Here is a 19,547-nt window from a genome sequence, read left to right on the forward strand (position 1 = left end):
GTGACAGCACGTTATGAAGCAGATGATCTTGGTTTCTTATCCCCTTGTTCATCATATCATACCGAGGCCAGTGTACTCCGTACAACAACTGTTAAGAGATGATAGTCGTTGTTTTACCCTCCCCACCCATCCTGCTGGTTGCAACTTCTCACAGAACAATACGTGCAACTATGTCACTTATTTGCTCGTCAGATATCTCGTCTCTCGTCTTTCACCCCGCAGACTATCTCATCGCATTATTTCAGTATTTCCATGTTCTTGGTTTGATATGCTCGCCTGCTCTTATCACCTACATAGACCTCTTTATTAGGCGAAGGGACTCCTCGGCTTCGAAACAGTCTTCGTTGTCCCGCTGTTGGACATGAGCTCGGAGCACAGATGAGTTTCCAGACCTTTCTTTCTCAGACGGAACTAACGTCGAACATAACATCTGTTCCCGGCGGATATTTGCCCCATGTGAGAGCCACACAAGATAAGCGAGAGTCGGAGAATTCGACACCGGTTCAGCTGCCTTGTTGTGTGCTAATCAAGCTCAATAGTCCATCTGAAGAAACGGTTCGTGGCAAAATCTGTTGCAAATCCATGGCCAAATCACATCGCTTTCGGAGAGCTGAAGCCCGCTGGTAATATTCAATGGCGACGTACGTACGTTGATCTCCCAACCATTGTTGTTGAGACCGCTGTGGCACGAATGTATTGTCATACTGGCACCCCATACCCATACCGAAGCGCGATTGCCGTCTGGGCTGTCTACCATGGCCGGTACAAACAATTCAACCAATCTTCCATTCTACCCAACTCTTACTGGGTATTGAAAAGCTAAGTTAGGAGCAAGACAAGTCATACTGCGAGGGACGAATTCAAAGCCTAGGACGCGCAGAAAGATGGGCCGGAGGGCCCTTCTTCGGGCTTTGGTCATCCTAGCGAGAAAACCCCATGCTACAAAGGATATCGTACTACCTCCACTGGTTCAACCCCTGTTTAGTCCGCCGACGAACCCTATTTACGAATATGTTGCACGTCCGCCAATCCTCCTAATTATAGTTGACATTTCGGGCCTCTTAACTACCACGTGGCGGGCAAACAGGCGCCCTTCCCCTTGAAGTAATGTCAAATCCAAACCACATCCCCCATGACGCTGGGTACTAGGCGTCAGTGAATGATTACGACGGTTTGGATGAGACATCTATGATACGGATTCGGCCATTGGAGACACGGAATCCTATACGTAAGTTTCCCCAATTTTGGGGCCATGGATATTGGCATTGGATTGTTTCCATATTTTTGAGGTGTGGTGGAGATCAAGAGCTATGAACTGCTTCGTGTGGTTGAAAGAAAGCCATTTTAGTAGACATGTCTTCTTCAACGCAATTCTGACAATGTTTCTGTCGGATCTCTAGCACAACATTGACAGACAGCTTAACGCCCTCTGTGATGGATTATCGTTTTGAGAATGGGAGACGATATCATGCTTATAAAGATGGCTGTGAGTTCTTCGTCCCTCGACCGTCAAGGCCTTCATATAAGCATGAGATGATTTGTTCCTCACAAATCGTATTAACTCATTTTGTTACTTTTAGCTTACGCTCTACCTAATGATGAGGTATGTTCATGTACTGGAATAAAAAGAAAGCAGTGGCTGACTTGGAGCGATAGCCTGAATTAGAAAGATTAGGTATGTGCTTGCAGCTGCTCTGAACCGACACCAGACGTGCATCTGAGCTTCTCATTCATTCTTGACACTAAGTTCTCTCCCAAACGATCCTATCATTCCTTCTGACTTCTAGCTCTAGACTTCCAACACCGTGTGTGGCGCCTCTCCCTTGACGGCGCCCTCTACCTCTCCCCGCTCCCACCATCCACCAACTCCGTCCTCGATCTCGGCACCGGCACCGGAATCTGGGCCATCGAATTCGCCGACGAAAACCCCTCCGCCACTGTTACAGGAGTGGACCTCTCCCCCGTCCAACCCCGCTGGATCCCACCAAACTGCCAATTCCAAATCGACGACATCGAAGAAGAATGGACCTACCCCTTACCCATTCCCGACCCAACCTCCGGCGAAGTCAGCGGAGCGAGAGGTCTCGACTTCGTCCACGGACGCATGCTAAGCCTAGGAGTGAAAGACTGGCCCTGTCTCTTTCGTCAATCCTTCACCCACCTCCGTCCGGGCGGCTACTTCGAAGCCCAGGAATTCGATCTAACCGCCCACTGCGAACCAGACTCCCCTAAACAAGGCGTCGCGTTTCGCAAATGGAGCGAAAATGTCATCGGCGCGGCTAAAAAGGCGGGCATAAACGCCCAAGCCTCGAGGCATTTCGACCAGCAGCTAAGAGAAGCTGGGTTCGTGGACGTGACATCTAAGCACTTCAGATGGCCTGTCGGTCCGTGGCCTGAGGGGGAGAATAGTAAAAAGGAAAAGACACTAGGTGTTTGGGCTCAGAGGAATATAGTGGCTGGCCTCGAGGCTGGCGCCCTAGGGATGCTGAGTCGATATGAAGGGTGGAGTAAGGAACAGGTGCTTGAGTTGGTCAGAGAGGCGAGGGAGGAAATGCTCGATATGGAATTTCATCAGTATCTTAATATGTGAGGCCACCGTTCCTTCGTGCTCTTTCTCGTTTGTTTTTCCCTTTTTGCTTGTGAGGCAATGGCTTTGCTAACGAGTGATGATGGCATGGATAGGAATGTTCATTATGCTCGGAAACCTGGCCCGACTACTGCTTGTACAGCATCTGCAACGGCGGAATAGAAGATCCGCCAAGAAGAGAAGATTCGATTCTCAATGGAATACAGATTTTATGCACATATAACACTTATGAATATGCACACACAAACGTTTACCTCCTTCTTGATCTTCCATCCCCGTCCACTAGTATTTCTACGGAGGCCGTCATCCGTCTAAGCAGATGTATGCAGCGGATAAACTTCTGACAGGGAGTTCGGGTGGCGCAATAGAACGATCCTAAGCAATGGATAGGTCCTAAGCAATGGATAGGGACACATTTCCAGAATCGGAAAACCCTTACTCTATTCCCCAGGAGAAGTGAGTTGCATTTCCTTCTGTGAAACCACACCACACCTCTTCTAGCTTTCCATCGATTCAGAAGCCCTCCCCTCGCCTCCCCTAACCCGATCTCGGCACCGCCTTCGGAACCCCAAACGCTCTCCCCAAAACCACAAACTGCGCAACCATGAACAACTCCCGCATTCCCACCCGATCCTGCTCCCTGAAACACCGCTCCACCCTCTCCGCGATCCCCTCCGAGACCAAGAACCCCAGCCCCTCCACGCTCTCCTCCGTGATCAGCCGCTTCATCAGTCCATGGATTGGTCCACCGACCGGATACAGCACCGGCGCCGAGTAGGGATGTTTCTTGCGGGTGTAGATCTCCTCCGTGATGAGCGGTTTGGCCGCCTCTTTTAGGACCCACTTCTCGAGGAATGTCCCCGGATGATGCGGATCAGGTCGGATCTTCATGCTGGGGGGTAAGCTGTTGACGTACTCGGTCAGTTTGTGGTCGAGGAAGGGGGTCCGTCCTTCGATGGAATGCGCCATCTCGCCTCGGTCGCCTAGATGGCTGAGCAGGATATTCGGGAGCGTGGCGGTCGTGAAGAGGTATTCGGCTGTGTGGAGTGGGTGCCATTTGTGTTGGATTTTGGAGATGATGCTCCCATTGATGGTGACGCAGAACGTCAGTTGCTGGTCGCAGTTACCATAAGTTTCGGGGATCCAGGGGGAGAAGGGGAGGCTGGGAGAGGAGGTGGCCATCATGCTTGCCGCAGTTGTGTTGTTGAGTTGTTGACGAGCTATGGGTGAGCTGAGGAGTTTGTCCGGTTGAGTTAGGGTGTAGAGGGGAGCTGCCTTTTCTGCGGCGTCGAGGGCTTCGCGCCGCTCTGGTTCCGGTATTCTTGGGCCGATGAAAGTCGAGTCTGGCTCTCGCAGAAAGTCTGGTAGGAAAAATGAGTAGCCTCCAAATATCTCGTCACTGCCTTGCCCTGAGCAAGACATCAGTAGCTGTTATCCGATTTCAGTGGAAGCATACCATTCAGCAAGACCCGAAAACCTTGTTCTCGAACGAGTTCCGAGAGTGCGTAAATGCCAATGAAATTGAGATCAGCATAAGGCTGCTCGCAATGCCAAGTTGCATCTTCGAGCTGGTCTGCTAACGATTGCTCATTCATGTTTTTCTTGTAAAAGCGAACGCCGAGGTGTTGAGCAGTGCGATCCGCGATGGCTTACCATAATCAGCATTCTCACTAATTGGGAAATATCTCGAGCAAATTACCAGACTCATCAAATCCGCTGTCTTCATCAAAGGCAACACCGAAACAGCTCAGCCTGTCGGTCACAGCATCGCCACCTACCTTTTCGCCCTCCTTGATAAGCTGATTGGTCATGCCAGCCACGATTGAACTGTCAAGACCACCGCTCAATGAAATCCCAACTTTGACATCAGCTCGAAGACGAAGCCGTATTGCTTCCATAAGATGCTTTCGGACGTCTTCGATCATTTCGTCTTCTGATCGATTGTCTTCAACGGTCTGGGGTGAGGATTAGCGGTAGATGTCGGAAAGAGTCAGGGATGATACCTTATCTGGATAGTCCGAGTTCCAGTACTCGTGCTGCGAGATAGGGCCGAACGACTTGCACACCAAGTAGTGGCCAGGGCGCACCTTAGAACACGTCAGACGAAGGTCGAAAGATTCTAGGTTGAATGAATTTGCCTTCTCAATGTTCTTGAATGTTGTCGCGTAGCCAAAGTTGGTAGACCCGTCTGCAATACTTCGCACGTCCCACTCGAACTTCACACCAGCGATTGATTTAAACGCTTTCATCTCTGCTGCCACTAGAAGCCTTCCTTCTGCCACTGTCCAGAAAAGTGGTTTGATGCCATATCTGAATTCAATCAGCTGCAGCTGTGTAGAGTCAGGTGATTCTTGCAGATGTCGCCCATACCTGTCCCTAACCGCCATGAAAATTTGTCTTTCCGAATCGTACAAGCACAATGAAAACTCTCCGCGAAGATGAAACAAGAACGAGGGAGCTCCATAATATTTGTAGCTTCAATCGTGGACCAAGAATCAGCTTCACAAGCGGAAAATCAGGTTGTATGCACACACAGAGCAAGGACAACTTCACAGTCTGAGCGACTTTTGAATGTGTAATTCTGCTTCTCGACCATTTCCTTACGAAGTCTGTCGTAATCATAAATCTCTCCTGTTGGTTGATGAGCACAATGGTCGACGTTTACGGACGCCTGATGGTACCATTAACAACGGCATGAATAGTATCGTCCACGTCTGAGAATGGCTGTGCCCCAGCGGGTGAGAGGTCGTTGATTTCTAAGCGGACATGGCCCAGCGCTATCGACGAGCTTCAGTAGGGTTTTCCTTGACATGGACTATTGGTGGGAGAAAGACCAACTCGTTCATCTGGACTGATCCATTGGCCAGAGGAGTCTGGTCCTCGATGCTGCATAAGTGCAAGACTGTCATCTAGCTCTTTTGACAATGAGGTTCGATTGCAGGTGCTCTGCTGTTCTGCCGTCCGCCTGTCTAATGTCACGATACAGCTGATGCCACACATGATCGACTGAATGAGGACTAATGCAACAAAGTGACTGAACAAAGAAAGACCGATGTTCGAAACGTAGGAAGCATGCCCGGGTCAAGAGCACTGGAGGGAAGAAAGGGTACAATAAATGTCGCAAATATCTGGTACATTGCTATCTCTCATAGTCCACACGTCATCAATGCAGGTCCGGGAAAGAGATAAGAAGACCAAAGCTAAAGCCACATGGTTAATCTCCGCATCCTGATCAGTAGCAGCCAGGATAAATCAGTATCGATTGCGGTTCGCCTCGGTTTGAAGAGGAGGAGTTCCTCGAACGTCTCCACTGCACGATAATTTGAGGATTGTCTTGCAGCTGGACATGGGTGCTTAAGAAGCAACGCATCTGCGCGCCTGAGCTATCGTGGCGATCGGATATCGATGTTCATTGTCCAGCCCGCATTGCATATATCTTATCGTACGAAGTGGCGAGGAACTCCTAGACAAAAGGGCGTGAGAACACCTCAACAGTCTTAGCAAATGACACCCCCTGATACTTGACTGGCGCCCTTCCATACTAGTTAGTAAATCCTTGCTAGACGGGGCAGCCACGAGTACTACCTTGTTTAGCCTCGGTATTGGTGCTCACAGCTTTCAAACCCACTTGAACCAGTGGAGACTTCCACTATCAACATTCCAGAGACCACATCAGACCATCTTTCACAGATGATCCAATACATCAAGAGCTGATACGCTACCTAGATTCCTGGAACAGTGAGAAGAATGCTTGCTGAACAATCAAGACACCGCAGTTGGAGATACAGACCCGCTTTCGTGCTCGAAACACAAACATCAATGAAATAGCAGCACATACTCAGCCTGCAAAAAATCGTGTACTGGTTTCACAAACGCGCTGGTATCTTGTCTGGCAAAGCTGTTAGATCTGAGTTTCTGTTGCCGCACGATATCTGACTCAGATCTGAAACCACGGGCTCTCTGTCTAGCAGACTTGACCCCTATACTAAGCTACCAGGTTTACGGTGATGGTGTCGGCGTCAGGATTTCCATACATTCTACGTCTTTCCCTTCTTCGACTTTAGATGATATTGAAAGATACATATTCTCCCTTCTCTTCAACATGTTTTTCATATGCTCACTTTAGTTGCCCGTTTAACTTGCCTTGTCAATGGCGACAGTAACGAAAGAGCTTGAAATATCCAGAGACACAGAGGCCTCTAACTAGTGACATTGAACACAGGGTCTCATTCAGAAGGCCCTTTTGTCACCTCGGGCACATCACTTCATCCAGCGCTGACCCATTCAATAACTTCGGACACAAAGGCCTGCTCACAAGGTCCCTCAGATAGCTTTGCCAGGTTGACCCACCTGCCGCCATTTCGCCCTAAGATTTAGCGTGAAGATGCTCCCCATGAAGACGCTCCGACCCCTTCTGGACGACCGCAGACTGCCCAGAAAGCCATTTCGTACTAGCCAGCAGCAACCCGGATCTTCGAAAGTCGAGATGAAACAAAATTTCCATCGAGAAGAAACCAATGGATAGATCAACAGCATTGAACAGAGCGCAAACTCAGACAGTAGACGGACGCGATCAGGATGGTCTTCCAACACTCGACCTGCCTCCTTACAATAAAGGTAGACTACTGGCAACGACCCGTAGACCCATGTCTAGATCACCAACAACGCCTTCTTGCGGCTCGGGATCGACTGCAGGCTCAACCAAACCAGAAGGCACGCAACAAGGCTAGTAAGGGAATGTCGTCGAGAGCGATCATCGAATCGAAAGAACAGTCTGCACTCTCATTGGCTAAATCATATATCGATCCCTGGGTGGAGACAGAGGCCAGCAAAAGCACAAAGGCTGCTCTGATTGCGACGGAGCCATGGGGCTTACTGGAATCTGTGACACAAGCCACCAAATCACGAACATCAACATCTGCAGCAAGCCGCGCTACAGCAGGGTCTCCAAAAAGTGTTAGATCTCACGGTCCAATAATGAAGATTTGTGTTGAATTTAGAGTCACGATTGTTGACCAAGACAATGAAGAAATAGGCACAAGATCAGCGGGAGCCTTTGTACCAATCTTGCACAGGATTTCAACCATAAAGCATCCCCTCCAATGTATCAGATGTATGCCAGTGAGCAAGACCATTCGTTACGGGAGGATACATTTAGGTGGAAAGTATATCCATGGAACCAAGGGAATAGTCCAGACTCAGTGGCTTGTACGTTGTTTCAATCTGAAGAATATCAGAGGATTGCAATAGCAGTTGTGAGTTACCGACGTTTTAGGGTATGTGCGCCTCTATTCGCCAATTTTCAACATTTCCACTGGAGCACTGACTAGGATCCCTGGATCACTATGGCAAGAATCTGTTAGGGAGGTTTGGAATTTCATTGACCAGTATGATTCCCTAGAAGTCGATTGTTCTTTCGGTACTGTTATTCAGATTTCCATACACCCGAACTTCACCTTAGGAGAGGTGAAACGTGTCGCTCAAGCAGGTATACACTTTGAGATAGCCATGGAGTCCATCATGCCAGACTTGGGACCCGAAAGGTGGAACTATGCAAGCAATTGGGCCCAGAGCTTTGACTTTGCACCAAGCGGAAGATTTCGACGCAATTCCACTGATCTTATCGAGACCTCTACCACTATACCTACATTGGCTGATATGATGCAGAGAGACGTGCCTAAGATGCCTTTCATCTGGGAATATTCCAGGGTCTGGCACAACCCCAGGATACGATCCAGTTCTATAGACCTCCACCGAGCAACGACGTTGACAAGGCGATCAGATACGCCGAGTTCACAATGTGCTTCGTCCGAGCGGCTATGCGATGCTCTAAGGACGAGCTACAACACATTCCATCAAATGTCCGAGGACTGCGTTGGTTCCTGGACCATTACAAAATACACCGGCTTTTCTACCAGTGCAGCCAGGTGCAGACGCTGTGGGAGGCGTCCCCATCGGATGCAATGTCGATGCCCAGAGCACCACGATGGTCCGATGAACAAAGGCTCATGTTGGAATCACATGTTGTAAAGGATATAGACGTGGTGATCAGGGAGGATTTCCAGCGGGCGGAATGTCGATTGTGCCGAAAGCGCTGACGGGGCCTTGGCGTCGATTGCTTTGATGGCATACCTCCGTGCTCAATGAGAACTATCAAGAATTTTGGCCTCAAGCGCCGGCCCCCAGCTCCGCCTCGTCAAGCAGCGGTAACCGCCAAGTGGTCCTGGTTGTTAGATTGGATGTTTCAGCTGATAATGTACGGAGTTCTCTATCCCTTTTCTTCTATCTCAATAGTAGTCTCTTATCGTTCTTTCTTGGTATTACATTATTTCTCAGATCTTGCCTTCTGTTACGACCTACACTCCGAGCTTGACATGTCATCTAATCGACTAAATCAAGAGCAACCCGGACTCGTGCCTCGCTTCAGCGAGTATGATACCGGCCCTGAGGCCGTGCAGCCTGATAATAGGAACTTCTTTTCTAGGATGGCCAATAATACTGAACACCGATATGCATCTGTCTTTGTTGCGAACAACAGTGACAATGTAACAGAGACAGATCAAAAAAAACGTACCCAGCGAAAGCGCCACTGTGGAATCCCGTTCCCAACTTTGTTGATTGTTCTGGTCGCTTTCATCTTTGGCGGCGCGTTTGGAGGAGGGCTAGGAGGTGGGATTGCAAGAAAAGAAAGTTGGTACGTACCATTTCAATGTCTCTTTCGTTCATACAATTTGTTTGATCATTGCAGTCTTTTTAACCTAAACTAACGAACTCTTCTTAACTGCTTAGCAAAAACAAACCAATTTCTACCCCAACCGTCATCTTGACCCCAACCAACACCTTACCTCTCGACCTGACATCTGGTCCCACTCAAACCGCCTGTCCATCCACCCAAAAATTCACACCGTTCAACCCTGCCACCAATGACGTCTACATCCTAAATTCCACACCCAGCGTGTTCGCCCTTCATTGTCTATCCGACCTCTACAATTCTGACCGCGCCGGGAGCCAGCCCCACATGTTTCAAGAACTCTACAACATTAGTACCATTGAAAACTGTGTTACAGCTTGCGCCCAGTATAACTATCAGCTTCCTGGCTTTGCAGGCTTTGACGGGAGTACCGGAGGTGGGAATGTGTCGAAGCGGGATATTTGTGATGGAGTTTTTTGGGGTTATAATGGAACGCTTACGACGGGAAATCATCATCCGACGAGGTGTTATTTGAAGAATGGGGCCATAAGTGACATGTTACAGGCGGAGAGAACTGGACATGCAGCTCTTTTGGATTTGGATCAATAATATTCTTAAAATTAAATTTATCATCAAGTTTAATTAATCAACTAGAAAGTGTTATCTCTTATGTCACTGAATTGGCGGAACTAGTAATTCTTGTGTGTATCTGGCGTGCCTAAGTTACTTAACTTCACAGTTTAATAATAGTAGGTAGCCGGTATTACTAATATCCTAGTAGGCTGGGATTATGATGTCCCAAGCTTTTCCTTCTAGATTTCGCTGACACGACCAGCAGCTGTGGGCTCTGTGAGAAACAGTCTGGATCATCTTGACGTAACTGTCTTACCTGTTGGTGCAAGACCTGGCAGGTTCTATGCTATCTCCCATTCACTACAGCAAGTTATCAGTCGTCTATCCGAGCTTTTAGCATTGCTGGTGGCTATTGTCCTTGTTTGCTCTTCAAAAAAGGTCGCAACCACTACCACAGCGTCGCTTAGACTGGTAGGACATTATGTATAACTCTTACCAACGTGAGTATTTTAATGCAGGCATGATGGCAGTACTGACGAAAGATAAGAACCTTCACCGTATGGCCGGCCTCCAGATTATGGCAGTTTCCAAGGCGCACCACCTGGCGTTGGTAGAGAAATCCCGATCGAATGATACGATCGTGGCTGACCTTCTCTAGCACTTCCTCCGGGGATGGCTGCTCCTGGAACATCTGCGCCTCCAGGTATGCAACAGGCGAATTCGCAACAACCTGGCGCCCTCGGCGGGTTCCCTCCAAATTTCCAAATGCCTGCCAATATGCCTAACATCAACTTCTCTGCCCCGGTCATTCGACTAGGTACTTCCGGACCATCGAAACCTTCTGACATCTTGGGTGGACGTGATGACCGAGATAGAGGAGGTCGGAGAGCAGGGTTAGGTTCTGGTCCAAATCAAGACTCGCGACCGATGGGCCGAGAACCTATGGTACAGCTTGTACCGCCTTCAAAAGAAGAAATCATACGCACGGTCTTTGTGGGTGGTATTACAGAGGGAGCAGGAGGTGACGAAGGCATTGAGCGGATATTAAGGGCAGCTGGAAACCTACATAGATGGACACGCGCGACGGATGCAGACAACAAAGCATGCAAGTTTGGATTTGCAGAGTACGAAGACCCCGAAAGTCTCAGTACAGCCGTTGAAGTACTAAGAGACGTTGAGGTACCCATGAGAAGACATTTACCAAAGGAAGTGAAGTCGGAGGATGAAGAGGACATTGAGAAGTCAAAACTACTAGTCAGTCTGGCTCATTGAGCGACCGACCTTGGCTAACCGTGCTTCAGGTCGTTGTTGACGACAACTCATTGAACTATCTACAACAATGGGAAGACTCTAGAGGAGGGCCAGATACTGCTCAGACTCAAATGCGGTTGGATCATGCCCGAAACGCTCTTCAAGCCGTTTTGTCTGATCTTCAACACCCATCAGTGCCCACCCAAAAGGATGAAATGTCAGGCATTGACCGAGATGGAGACTTCAACATGGAAAATGTACTACCGGATGGATCGAATGCCGAAATTGTTACGATTCCTATCACCGTCGATGATGAGCTCTCAGATATACCTGCCGAAATGCGCGAGACAGTGGCAAAGGAAATCACAGCCTTTCGAGATAGAAGTGTACGGAGGGATCTGGAGCGTTTGAAGAGAGAAGAAGAGCTCGAAGCATTGGAAAGAACACGGAGTCTCAATGGGCCTCGACCGAGCAGGCTGGCGTCCCCTCCTGTGGCTGCACCAAGTGGTCCTGCTGGCGGTGCTAATGGCATTCCTGTCGGTCCAAGGGAGCGTCCTCTGAACGCACCCTCAGGTCCGAAAGCCTTTGGCCAACAGATACCTCGTGACTACCAGAAAGGAGTCGCTTTTGTCAACGGTACTGGTATTAACGGTGCGGCAACCGGATGGATCAATCACGAAGATGAAGATAGCGAAGCTAGCGATGAAGAACTCGAGCGGAGGAGGAAAGCTAAGAAAGATGCCGAGCTCGAAAAGCAATATCTCGACCAAGAACGAAGGTGGCTGAATAGAGAACGATCAAGAACAGCAGCTGTAGAGCGAGAAAAAAATCGTGACAGGGAAGAAGATGGTAAGACCGACAAGGAAAAAGAGGCCATGGCTACCCGACTGAAAGAGTGGAACGATGATATGGAAGCGACTCGCAAAGTAGAAGAATACTACCTTGATCGGGGTACGTGGATCAGAAACCGAGCCGCCTTTCGGAGCAGAGAAGCTGCTCTGGATGACGCCGACCGAGAAGCTGAGAACAGGGATCTCGCACGTGACTATCAACAACGGGAACGGGCTGGTGCCATGGCTGACGACTTCCTCAACCGTCAAGCCGACGAGATGGAGAGTAAAATGCCCGCTCGTGAGCCGCAGAGATTCAAGCTTAGCCTTGGTGCAGCTGCACAGAAAGCACAGACAGCAACCCAACCTCGTCGGACAGCCTTCGAAGTTGAAGGTCTTCTCGAAGATGAAGAAGAGGATGATAGCAGAGACAAAAGGACACTTATTCCTATCCAATTCGACAGCGCAGCAGAAACGGCAGGCCTTAGTGAGGAAGAACGAGCCCAGGCTGCCAGACAGCTTGCTCAAGATATTCCAACAGATAAAGATGGTTTATGGGATTGGGAAGTCAAATGGGACTTTGTGGATGACGCTGTTATCACTGAACAGCTTAGACCGTTTGTGGAGAAGAAGATCATGGAGTATTTGGGGGTTCAGGAACAGATGTTGGTGGATGTTGTGGAGTCACACCTGCGAGGGAGAGGTGGGCCGCAGCAGCTGGTGGAGCAGCTGGAAGGGGTGAGTCTTGTAATTCCATACATTCCGAATTCTTGCTGACATTTTCATTTCTATAGGCGTTGGATGAAGAAGCCGAAGTGCTGGTCAAGAAGTTGTGGAGGATGGTTATCTTCTTTTCGGAATCGGAGAAGCGTGGCTTGTCGACATAGACATGCCATGCAAGAGCGCAAGCCATGTCCTGTATTAATATGCGCGGCATCGTTATGGCTCATCACATCTTCTTCCGTGTATGTCTTCAGGCACCAATGCAGGCCCAGCCCCAAGCTTCGCTCCTTCGAACCATCATCCTGCTACCCGCGAGTCTCGGTTCCTCTCCAGGAATCTTGTACCAACCATCACTGGATTGTTAAAGATGTGCTCAAGATCGGTAACGGCTTCTTTCCTGGCCCCTGCTTTCACGCTCCTTTCCGTAAGGAAATCACACCTGAACCGACCAGATCCACTGTAAGGTCTTTTCCTCGTACCGTTGTAACCGCAGTAAGAGCACATATCTGTAGAGCTAATCGACTATCTGTTTGCTGCCGATACCCACCCTTTCCTAAATTCAGGTAAGTTGGGTCCCCCATCGTTTTGTGGAGAAAACCGAGTGTACAGATTTGTGACTACTCTGCCCCTTTTGGGCAAGGCATATTTTCTTAACCAGCGTAACTTGGGTCCGGTTACTAAGTGGGAGATTATGTACGATACGTTCGGATCAAGCATTAAGTTCTGATTGGTTGTGGTGGAGATTTAGGGAGCGAACCTTAGCACATTGTGACTGTATTGCTAGTTTGGAGTACTACGCTAGGGGTGAGTGGTGCTTAGGCTGGTAAAGGTCCTTACAAGGACAGAGAGTTCAAAGAATATAAGTATCTGGGTTTAGGAGCGGATTGTGACCGCTTCTCCATTTTCAAACACCTTTCACTTTCAGACATCTTTGGCACTGTGATATCTTCTCACTGTAAAATCCTCCTGAAACTTACAACACACCACCCTCAATATCACATCAAGTCGGCATCATCATAGTGTAGCGTCCTCCACAACGCCACACAATCAACACAACCCTAGGTTTGCTAGAGCTCCATCCGCCGCACTGGCTGCTGCAATTGGCCTCCTGCCTTTGTGGTTTTTCTTCGACGTCCTCCTCATCCGGCAGCAGCAGAAGCAGCATAAAGATGAGCAGATTATAGAAAAATAGCGCCAAGAATATCAGAAACGTTTTTAGCGAGAGTAACAAGAGCAGCAACAGCAACAGCAGCATCAGTGAGAATAGTGCCAGCACCCTCGATGCGTCAGAGTTCCACCTCCTCACTATACTCGCTGGCATTGACAAGATGAGACTAGAGAGAGATGTCAAGGAGGCCTCCCGCAGCACTTCGCCAAAGTCAACCAGTAATTGTAGGCGAAAGGAGAAGAGAAAGATGACATGCTTCTCAGAGGACGTGGATAATGGAACGGAGACAGATGAGGATATTGGAAGTGTTGCGAGAAGTGCAGCATACAGTGCAAGTTGTTTTGGAGAGGAAGAAGCTTGTACCTTCCTCTCAGCTGCAAAACAAGAAGAAGTGGATGGAGAAGAGAAACGGGAGTGGGAACGAGGAAGCTGCGACGAGCTGGGAGAAGATGCAGGAACGGTTGCGGTTGCTGGGTGAAAAGGGGAGGAGGAAGTGTCGAAAGGTGGCTCAGAGGTTTTGAGTGAGCACCAGGATTCGCAGCAGTCTTGTGCGGAATAGGGTATTTTGGCGTCGGCAGAATTGCTCTGAGTCCTCAAGCTACTCATGAAATTCTGTCTGATCGAGCTGGCTAGAATTCGTCATTACCGAATCCACCAAGCTCCTTTTCCACATCCGCTACAGCTGGCCACTTAGCAAGCTTAGCTTTGTCTTCCATTTTGTAGTAGCTGACACACGCCTTAATAGCATCCTCGAAACGTTGTACCCTATCGACTACTTCCTTGTTCTCTGCTACAGTGTTCCCTCTTGCACCCAGGAGTCGGCACAGCCCTCGCAAATGCCAGAGTGATGGCGCGCCAAATCCAGTACAGAGCATCAAGGCCACTATGATACATTCTGACTGTATTTCTGTGAGTACAGAATGGTCGGCCAGGTGGAGCCCATAGATGATGGAGGCCTCGAGGAATACGACATCCGATCGAAAACTGCCCCAGGTGTCGAAGATCTTAGGAAGAAGCGTTGTACCATAGAGTCTGAGCATCATTGCCATGCCTCGCTCTGATATTGGTCCGCCATGCTCAATGCTCGCAGGGTTTACCCTAATCGTAGTCTCAATAACGCATCCCACGCGGAGGACCTCGCTGTGCGCTGAAAGTCTGGGTGAGTAGGAGAGAACATACCATTTCTCACTCAGCACGCTTTCTCCAATGAATGATTTGTCATCCTCCTTGATAAGTGCGGGAATAGCTGTGATAACAGGCGGGATACCAATCAAGGTCCAGGACTTCATGAGGACGTCTCGTATCTCCGAGGAGGCTTTGGCAGCTTTTTCAGCGTCGCCATCGAAAACGTGGTCTGCGAGATGGCGATAGAATGACCCGATTTCTGCTGGATTGTTCGATGCGACTATGACAGCTGCCTGATGCAGGGTTAGGATGGTACAGGGGAATGAATATCAGACATCGGAAATAGAAAGCACATCTATTGAGGACTGATATTCAGGGCAGCGGAGTAGAAGACTAACGATGACCAAATAATAGGCATTCTCGTCTGCCTCCCGGGGTATCGCATTTCTCACTGAGTTGATCAAACTATCTAGCTCCGTAGATTCATCAGTATATCGATTCATTTATGGGCAAGGGGACTATGTCCCACTACTGCAGAATATTTCTGGAGAAAGGGACATAATACCCATGATGGCGCCAACAGCAATCTCGAGGCAATATCAAAGACACAATGGGCGAGTCTGCTCTGATGGGTGAATAATCACGGAGGGGGAAACGAGATGTATGAAATAAGGAACGAAATGGAACTTAATGTGTGAGGCTAGGTGTCCACCTGCTTATGCAGAGCATAAGACGTTGTCAGCTACTACGCGGTGGTGACGGAAAAGCTGGGAACAATGCCCTGTCAGTGTCACACGGCACGGCAGAGCATTGGGTAATGATATAGCTCTAATACCCCCATGTATCGAGCTTGGTGTCCAGGATAAGACACTACCTACCATACCCACGACAGACCGTGCAATCTGATCGGCGTCTTTCATCTTACCCGCCAAGGATGGCCCTATTGTCTCCCCGCACTGAAGCTGGCGGCTTTTGATCGCTCTCCACGATCTTCTGCTGGTTAGTCAAGCTCAAACATGGCTGCGGTAGCACGAGCATTTCAACTAGCCTGCCGTGCTCGACTCAAAACTCTAGTCCAAATCACACCGACGGCACAATCTTCCACAAAGACTGCACATCGAGGCTATGCTACGCAAAGCAGTCCTGGGGCAAGCACATCCTCTTCGACGAACACACCTCGAAGGGCGGTGACGGTCACAACTGATGACGGAAGATACAAATGGTCTGATCTGAGTACTAGAGAAAAAGCAGCCCGGTCTACGCAACAATCATTCAATCTGGCGTTGGTGGTAGCAGGAGCCGTGGGAACAGTACGGAATTATATGTTTTTTCATTTCCAGTGTTCTTGCTGACAAGGCTGCTGCAGTTGACGGTCATCTATTTCCTCTATCAAGAACTTTTTGCTGCTGATAGCAAGACCCGCCAATTCAATCACGCTGTGGATCGAGTCAAAGCAGACTCGCGCTGTACGGAACTCCTTGGACCAGCAAAAGAGATTAGAGCTTACGGAGAACCAACGTCGAACAAGTGGGCCAGAGCGCGGCCATTGGCTCATTCTGTGGAGGTCGACAAACTAGGAGTCACTCATTTCAAAATGCATTTTCATGTAGAAGGCCCAAAAGACGCTGGTGTAGTGAGTCTGCATATGACGAAGGGAAAGGGAGACGAGGACTTGCAATACAAGTATTTGAGCTTGAATGTGAAGGGGCACCCGACCGTATACCTGGAAAACGCAGACGAGAAGAGCCCCAAAAAAGCCGTTGCAAAGATGTTTGGCGTTCAATGGCGAGAGTCGTAGGCCATGCTATGGATCTGCTTTCGATATTGTCGCCAGTCGGCCTCGACGTGATTCTCACAGTCGAAACTTCATCCTGTATGCTCGAAAGAGCATATCGAAATGCGAGGGAGGTGAATAATGATTGCTCAGGCACTAGCTTCCAAATTTCCTCAAGGGGCATGCCGGACGACAATTGATGGCTGTCCGTAGCAGCGTACCCTGATTTGGGTGCACTTCTAACTTCACATGTTCGTGATGCACGGAAAGGTCTACTCTCGGTGTAGAAGGAAGAACGCTGTGCAGCTGTATGACGCAGATCAGTCGATCAGAGCATCCACCGGATGACTCTTATCAATCGACTAAATGAGACACAGAACCGAAGATTCCATGTGTCATCTGTTGGCTGCGAAAGGTGTTGGAGAATTAGCAAGCCATATCATGCACAGTTTCGCATGATTCCCCGCGTCGTCCTTGTGAGTTGCCTATAGCTTAGAGCCCTAGGCACACTTGGACACGAAAGTCTTTCTTTCAGATAGGGTCGGGGAAGTTCGTGACGCAGAATATTTGAAGCAGCCTTGAACACTTAGAATGGTGAGAAAACTGAAAGTGATTGCATCAGCATGACAGAACTGGTAGAGAAGGGCGTGTGTGAGACGGTCATATAGGCACAATCAAGACATACCCTCGAGAGACATATCCCTGAACAGGTGTGCTACTTATTCAAACCATAACTGTCATTATATATATGATTGTGATGATCAGTAAGTCATGTCTCGATCGAGATTGACTGGAATAACAAGCTTTAGACAAGCATTAAATTACATAGGCCAAGACTGGATCAGATCAATACAACTTTACTCCTCGAGTGATTGATCTCTCACCAAGAACGACCTGCAATTTGTGGCTACATACTACGTAAGTGAGTATTCTCTATGCACGTCACTATGCAGCCAATGCTCGACCCAAGTCCCAATGGGCCAGTGGGATACTGGTGGTCGACTTTACTTCAAGTATCCCTCTATGTTCAACTTGTGCTACCCATGTCCAGCAAATCTTGAATGCTGTCGCGCATCACTAGCTCCACATCACCGCGTGCTTTTCTTGCTCCCTCCTTTCTGATTCAACAACATCACCTTGACTTCTAGTAAGCCAGAAGAAGCGCCTTCACTATGGCGCAACTTCAGGGAGAGGCAGCTGGCTACTACAACAACCTGCCTCAGTCTGGCTATCAACCACAACAAGCCCAAGGGATGAAGTCGGGCTATGCGCCGCCAACATATGGTCAGGACTTTCACATGTCGCAGGACAATAAACAGAGCTTTGAGCAGACCTTCAAGGTCCAAAAGCCCAAGCTGAACGATTTGTGGGCTGGTATTCTGGTAAGCTCCGAAACGTCAATTGATTCGTCTAGATGCTAACACTCATCCTGTCCAGCTCATCCTCATCTTCCTGGGCTTTGTTGCGGTCTCAGGCCTCACCTTACACTCGTATTCGACCCATCATTCCTTTTCTGGCGGCGGTATTTACAGCGGCGCAAATGACTTCTCTCTCAACACCAATACCCTAATCCTCTTCGTGTTCGTGCTAATATTGGCGTTCTTCGTATCACTGGCGTATTTCATGGCAGCACGTGCTTTTACGAAACAGTTTATCTGGATCACTGGCTTCCTCAACTGCGTTCTGGCACTGGGGACTGCGATCTATTACCTCTATCGCAAACAATGGGGAGCCGGTATCGTCTTTCTGATCTTCTCCGTTTTCGCTATCTTGTTCTTTATCAGCTGGATACCCCGGATTCCCTTCAGTGTTGTCATGCTTCAGACTTGTATGGACGTTGCGAAACGCCATCGCGGAGTCTTCATGACCAGCCTACTTGGTGGCGTTGTCTCCATCGCTTTTGCGGCCTGGTTCTCTGTGACTTTGGTGGCTATTTATGTGGCATACGAACCTGGCAATGCTGGGTCAACCGCGAATCCCGCCTGCAGCCGCTCTGGTTCCTGCTCGACCGCCAAAGTCATTGGGCTCGTGGTCTTCGTCACTTTTGCTGGCTACTGGGTCACCGAGTGGATCAAGAACACGATTCATACTACCGTCGCCGGTGTCTACGGAAGTTGGTATTTCTGCGCAGGAAAGCCCGGAGGTATGCCCAGCGGCTCTACTCGAGGTGCATTCAAGCGTGCGACCACATATTCATTTGGCAGTATTGCTTTTGGATCGCTGATCGTCGCAATCATCAACATGCTCCGCCAGGCTTGCAGCATTGCGCAACACCAGAGTGCTCAAGACGGCAACATCATTGGCAGCATCATGTTCTGCTGTCTCAGCTGCATTATTGGCCTCCTCGATTGGGCAGTCACACTTTTCAATCGATACGCTTTCAGCCACATTGCTCTTTACGGCAAGCCATACATCCCTGCTGCTAAGGATACGTGGAAGATGATGAAAGATCGAGGGATTGATTTGTTGATTAATGACTGCCTGACTGGACCTGTCTTGACCATGGGAAGTCTGTTCGTAGCTTATCTCTGCACATTGCTTTCGTACCTGTACCTGGAGTTCACCAACCCCGCATATAACGACGGAAGGACGTTCACTCCTGTCATCATGGCATTCGCATTCCTGATCGGCCTACAAGTCTGCCAGATCTTCCTAACGCCGATCGCTAGTGGGATTGACACACTCTTCGTTGCTATGAGTTGGGACCCGGAGGTCCTGGTCAAAGAGCACCCTGATCTTTATGCAAACTTGGTCCGAGTCTACCCGCACATACAGAATGCAATTCATGCATAGTTGTGGGCGGTACATATGGAAAGGAGGCAAGG

The 19,547-nt window shown here is 49.1% G+C and overlaps 7 protein-coding genes across 7 annotated transcripts; 5 read left to right on the forward strand and 2 right to left on the reverse strand.

The window, feature by feature from the left end:
• Positions 1 to 1,480: 1,480 nt before the first annotated feature.
• EPUS_03200 (uncharacterized protein) lies at positions 1,481 to 2,590 on the forward strand (the record flags this gene model as incomplete). Its single annotated transcript, XM_007789630.1, has 4 exons — positions 1,481 to 1,508; positions 1,581 to 1,603; positions 1,657 to 1,675; positions 1,794 to 2,590. The coding sequence occupies 4 exons, from the start codon at positions 1,481 to 1,483 to the stop codon at positions 2,588 to 2,590; spliced, it is 867 nt and encodes a 288-aa protein (XP_007787820.1).
• A 534-nt stretch (positions 2,591 to 3,124) lies between these two features.
• On the reverse strand, positions 3,125 to 4,974 carry EPUS_03201 (uncharacterized protein; the record flags this gene model as incomplete). The annotated part of the gene is made up of 5 exons (XM_007789631.1): positions 3,125 to 3,996; positions 4,044 to 4,235; positions 4,287 to 4,542; positions 4,591 to 4,897; positions 4,958 to 4,974. 5 exons carry the CDS (start codon positions 4,972 to 4,974, stop codon positions 3,125 to 3,127), a joined length of 1,644 nt encoding a protein of 547 aa, XP_007787821.1.
• A 3,987-nt stretch (positions 4,975 to 8,961) lies between these two features.
• Positions 8,962 to 12,819, forward strand: EPUS_03202 (uncharacterized protein; the record flags this gene model as incomplete). The annotated part of the gene is made up of 6 exons (XM_007789632.1): positions 8,962 to 9,281; positions 9,377 to 9,714; positions 10,399 to 10,461; positions 10,510 to 11,105; positions 11,153 to 12,670; positions 12,727 to 12,819. The coding sequence occupies 6 exons, from the start codon at positions 8,962 to 8,964 to the stop codon at positions 12,817 to 12,819; spliced, it is 2,928 nt and encodes a 975-aa protein (XP_007787822.1).
• A 1,164-nt stretch (positions 12,820 to 13,983) lies between these two features.
• On the forward strand, positions 13,984 to 14,301 carry EPUS_03203 (uncharacterized protein; the record flags this gene model as incomplete). The annotated part of the gene is made up of 1 exon (XM_007789633.1): positions 13,984 to 14,301. One exon carries the CDS (start codon positions 13,984 to 13,986, stop codon positions 14,299 to 14,301), a length of 318 nt encoding a protein of 105 aa, XP_007787823.1.
• Positions 14,302 to 14,452: 151 nt separating this feature from the next.
• On the reverse strand, positions 14,453 to 15,451 carry EPUS_03204 (uncharacterized protein; the record flags this gene model as incomplete). The annotated part of the gene is made up of 2 exons (XM_007789634.1): positions 14,453 to 15,241; positions 15,347 to 15,451. The coding sequence occupies 2 exons, from the start codon at positions 15,449 to 15,451 to the stop codon at positions 14,453 to 14,455; spliced, it is 894 nt and encodes a 297-aa protein (XP_007787824.1).
• Positions 15,452 to 15,964: 513 nt separating this feature from the next.
• EPUS_03205 (uncharacterized protein) lies at positions 15,965 to 16,746 on the forward strand (the record flags this gene model as incomplete). Its single annotated transcript, XM_007789635.1, has 2 exons — positions 15,965 to 16,258; positions 16,315 to 16,746. The coding sequence occupies 2 exons, from the start codon at positions 15,965 to 15,967 to the stop codon at positions 16,744 to 16,746; spliced, it is 726 nt and encodes a 241-aa protein (XP_007787825.1).
• Positions 16,747 to 17,894: 1,148 nt separating this feature from the next.
• Positions 17,895 to 19,515, forward strand: EPUS_03206 (Protein pns1; the record flags this gene model as incomplete). The annotated part of the gene is made up of 2 exons (XM_007789636.1): positions 17,895 to 18,104; positions 18,160 to 19,515. 2 exons carry the CDS (start codon positions 17,895 to 17,897, stop codon positions 19,513 to 19,515), a joined length of 1,566 nt encoding a protein of 521 aa, XP_007787826.1.
• Between the last annotated feature and the right edge of the window lie 32 nt (positions 19,516 to 19,547).

Source organism: Endocarpon pusillum (genome assembly GCF_000464535.1).
Source record: "Endocarpon pusillum Z07020 unplaced genomic scaffold scaffold1275, whole genome shotgun sequence".
Classification (NCBI taxonomy): domain Eukaryota; kingdom Fungi; phylum Ascomycota; class Eurotiomycetes; order Verrucariales; family Verrucariaceae; genus Endocarpon; species Endocarpon pusillum.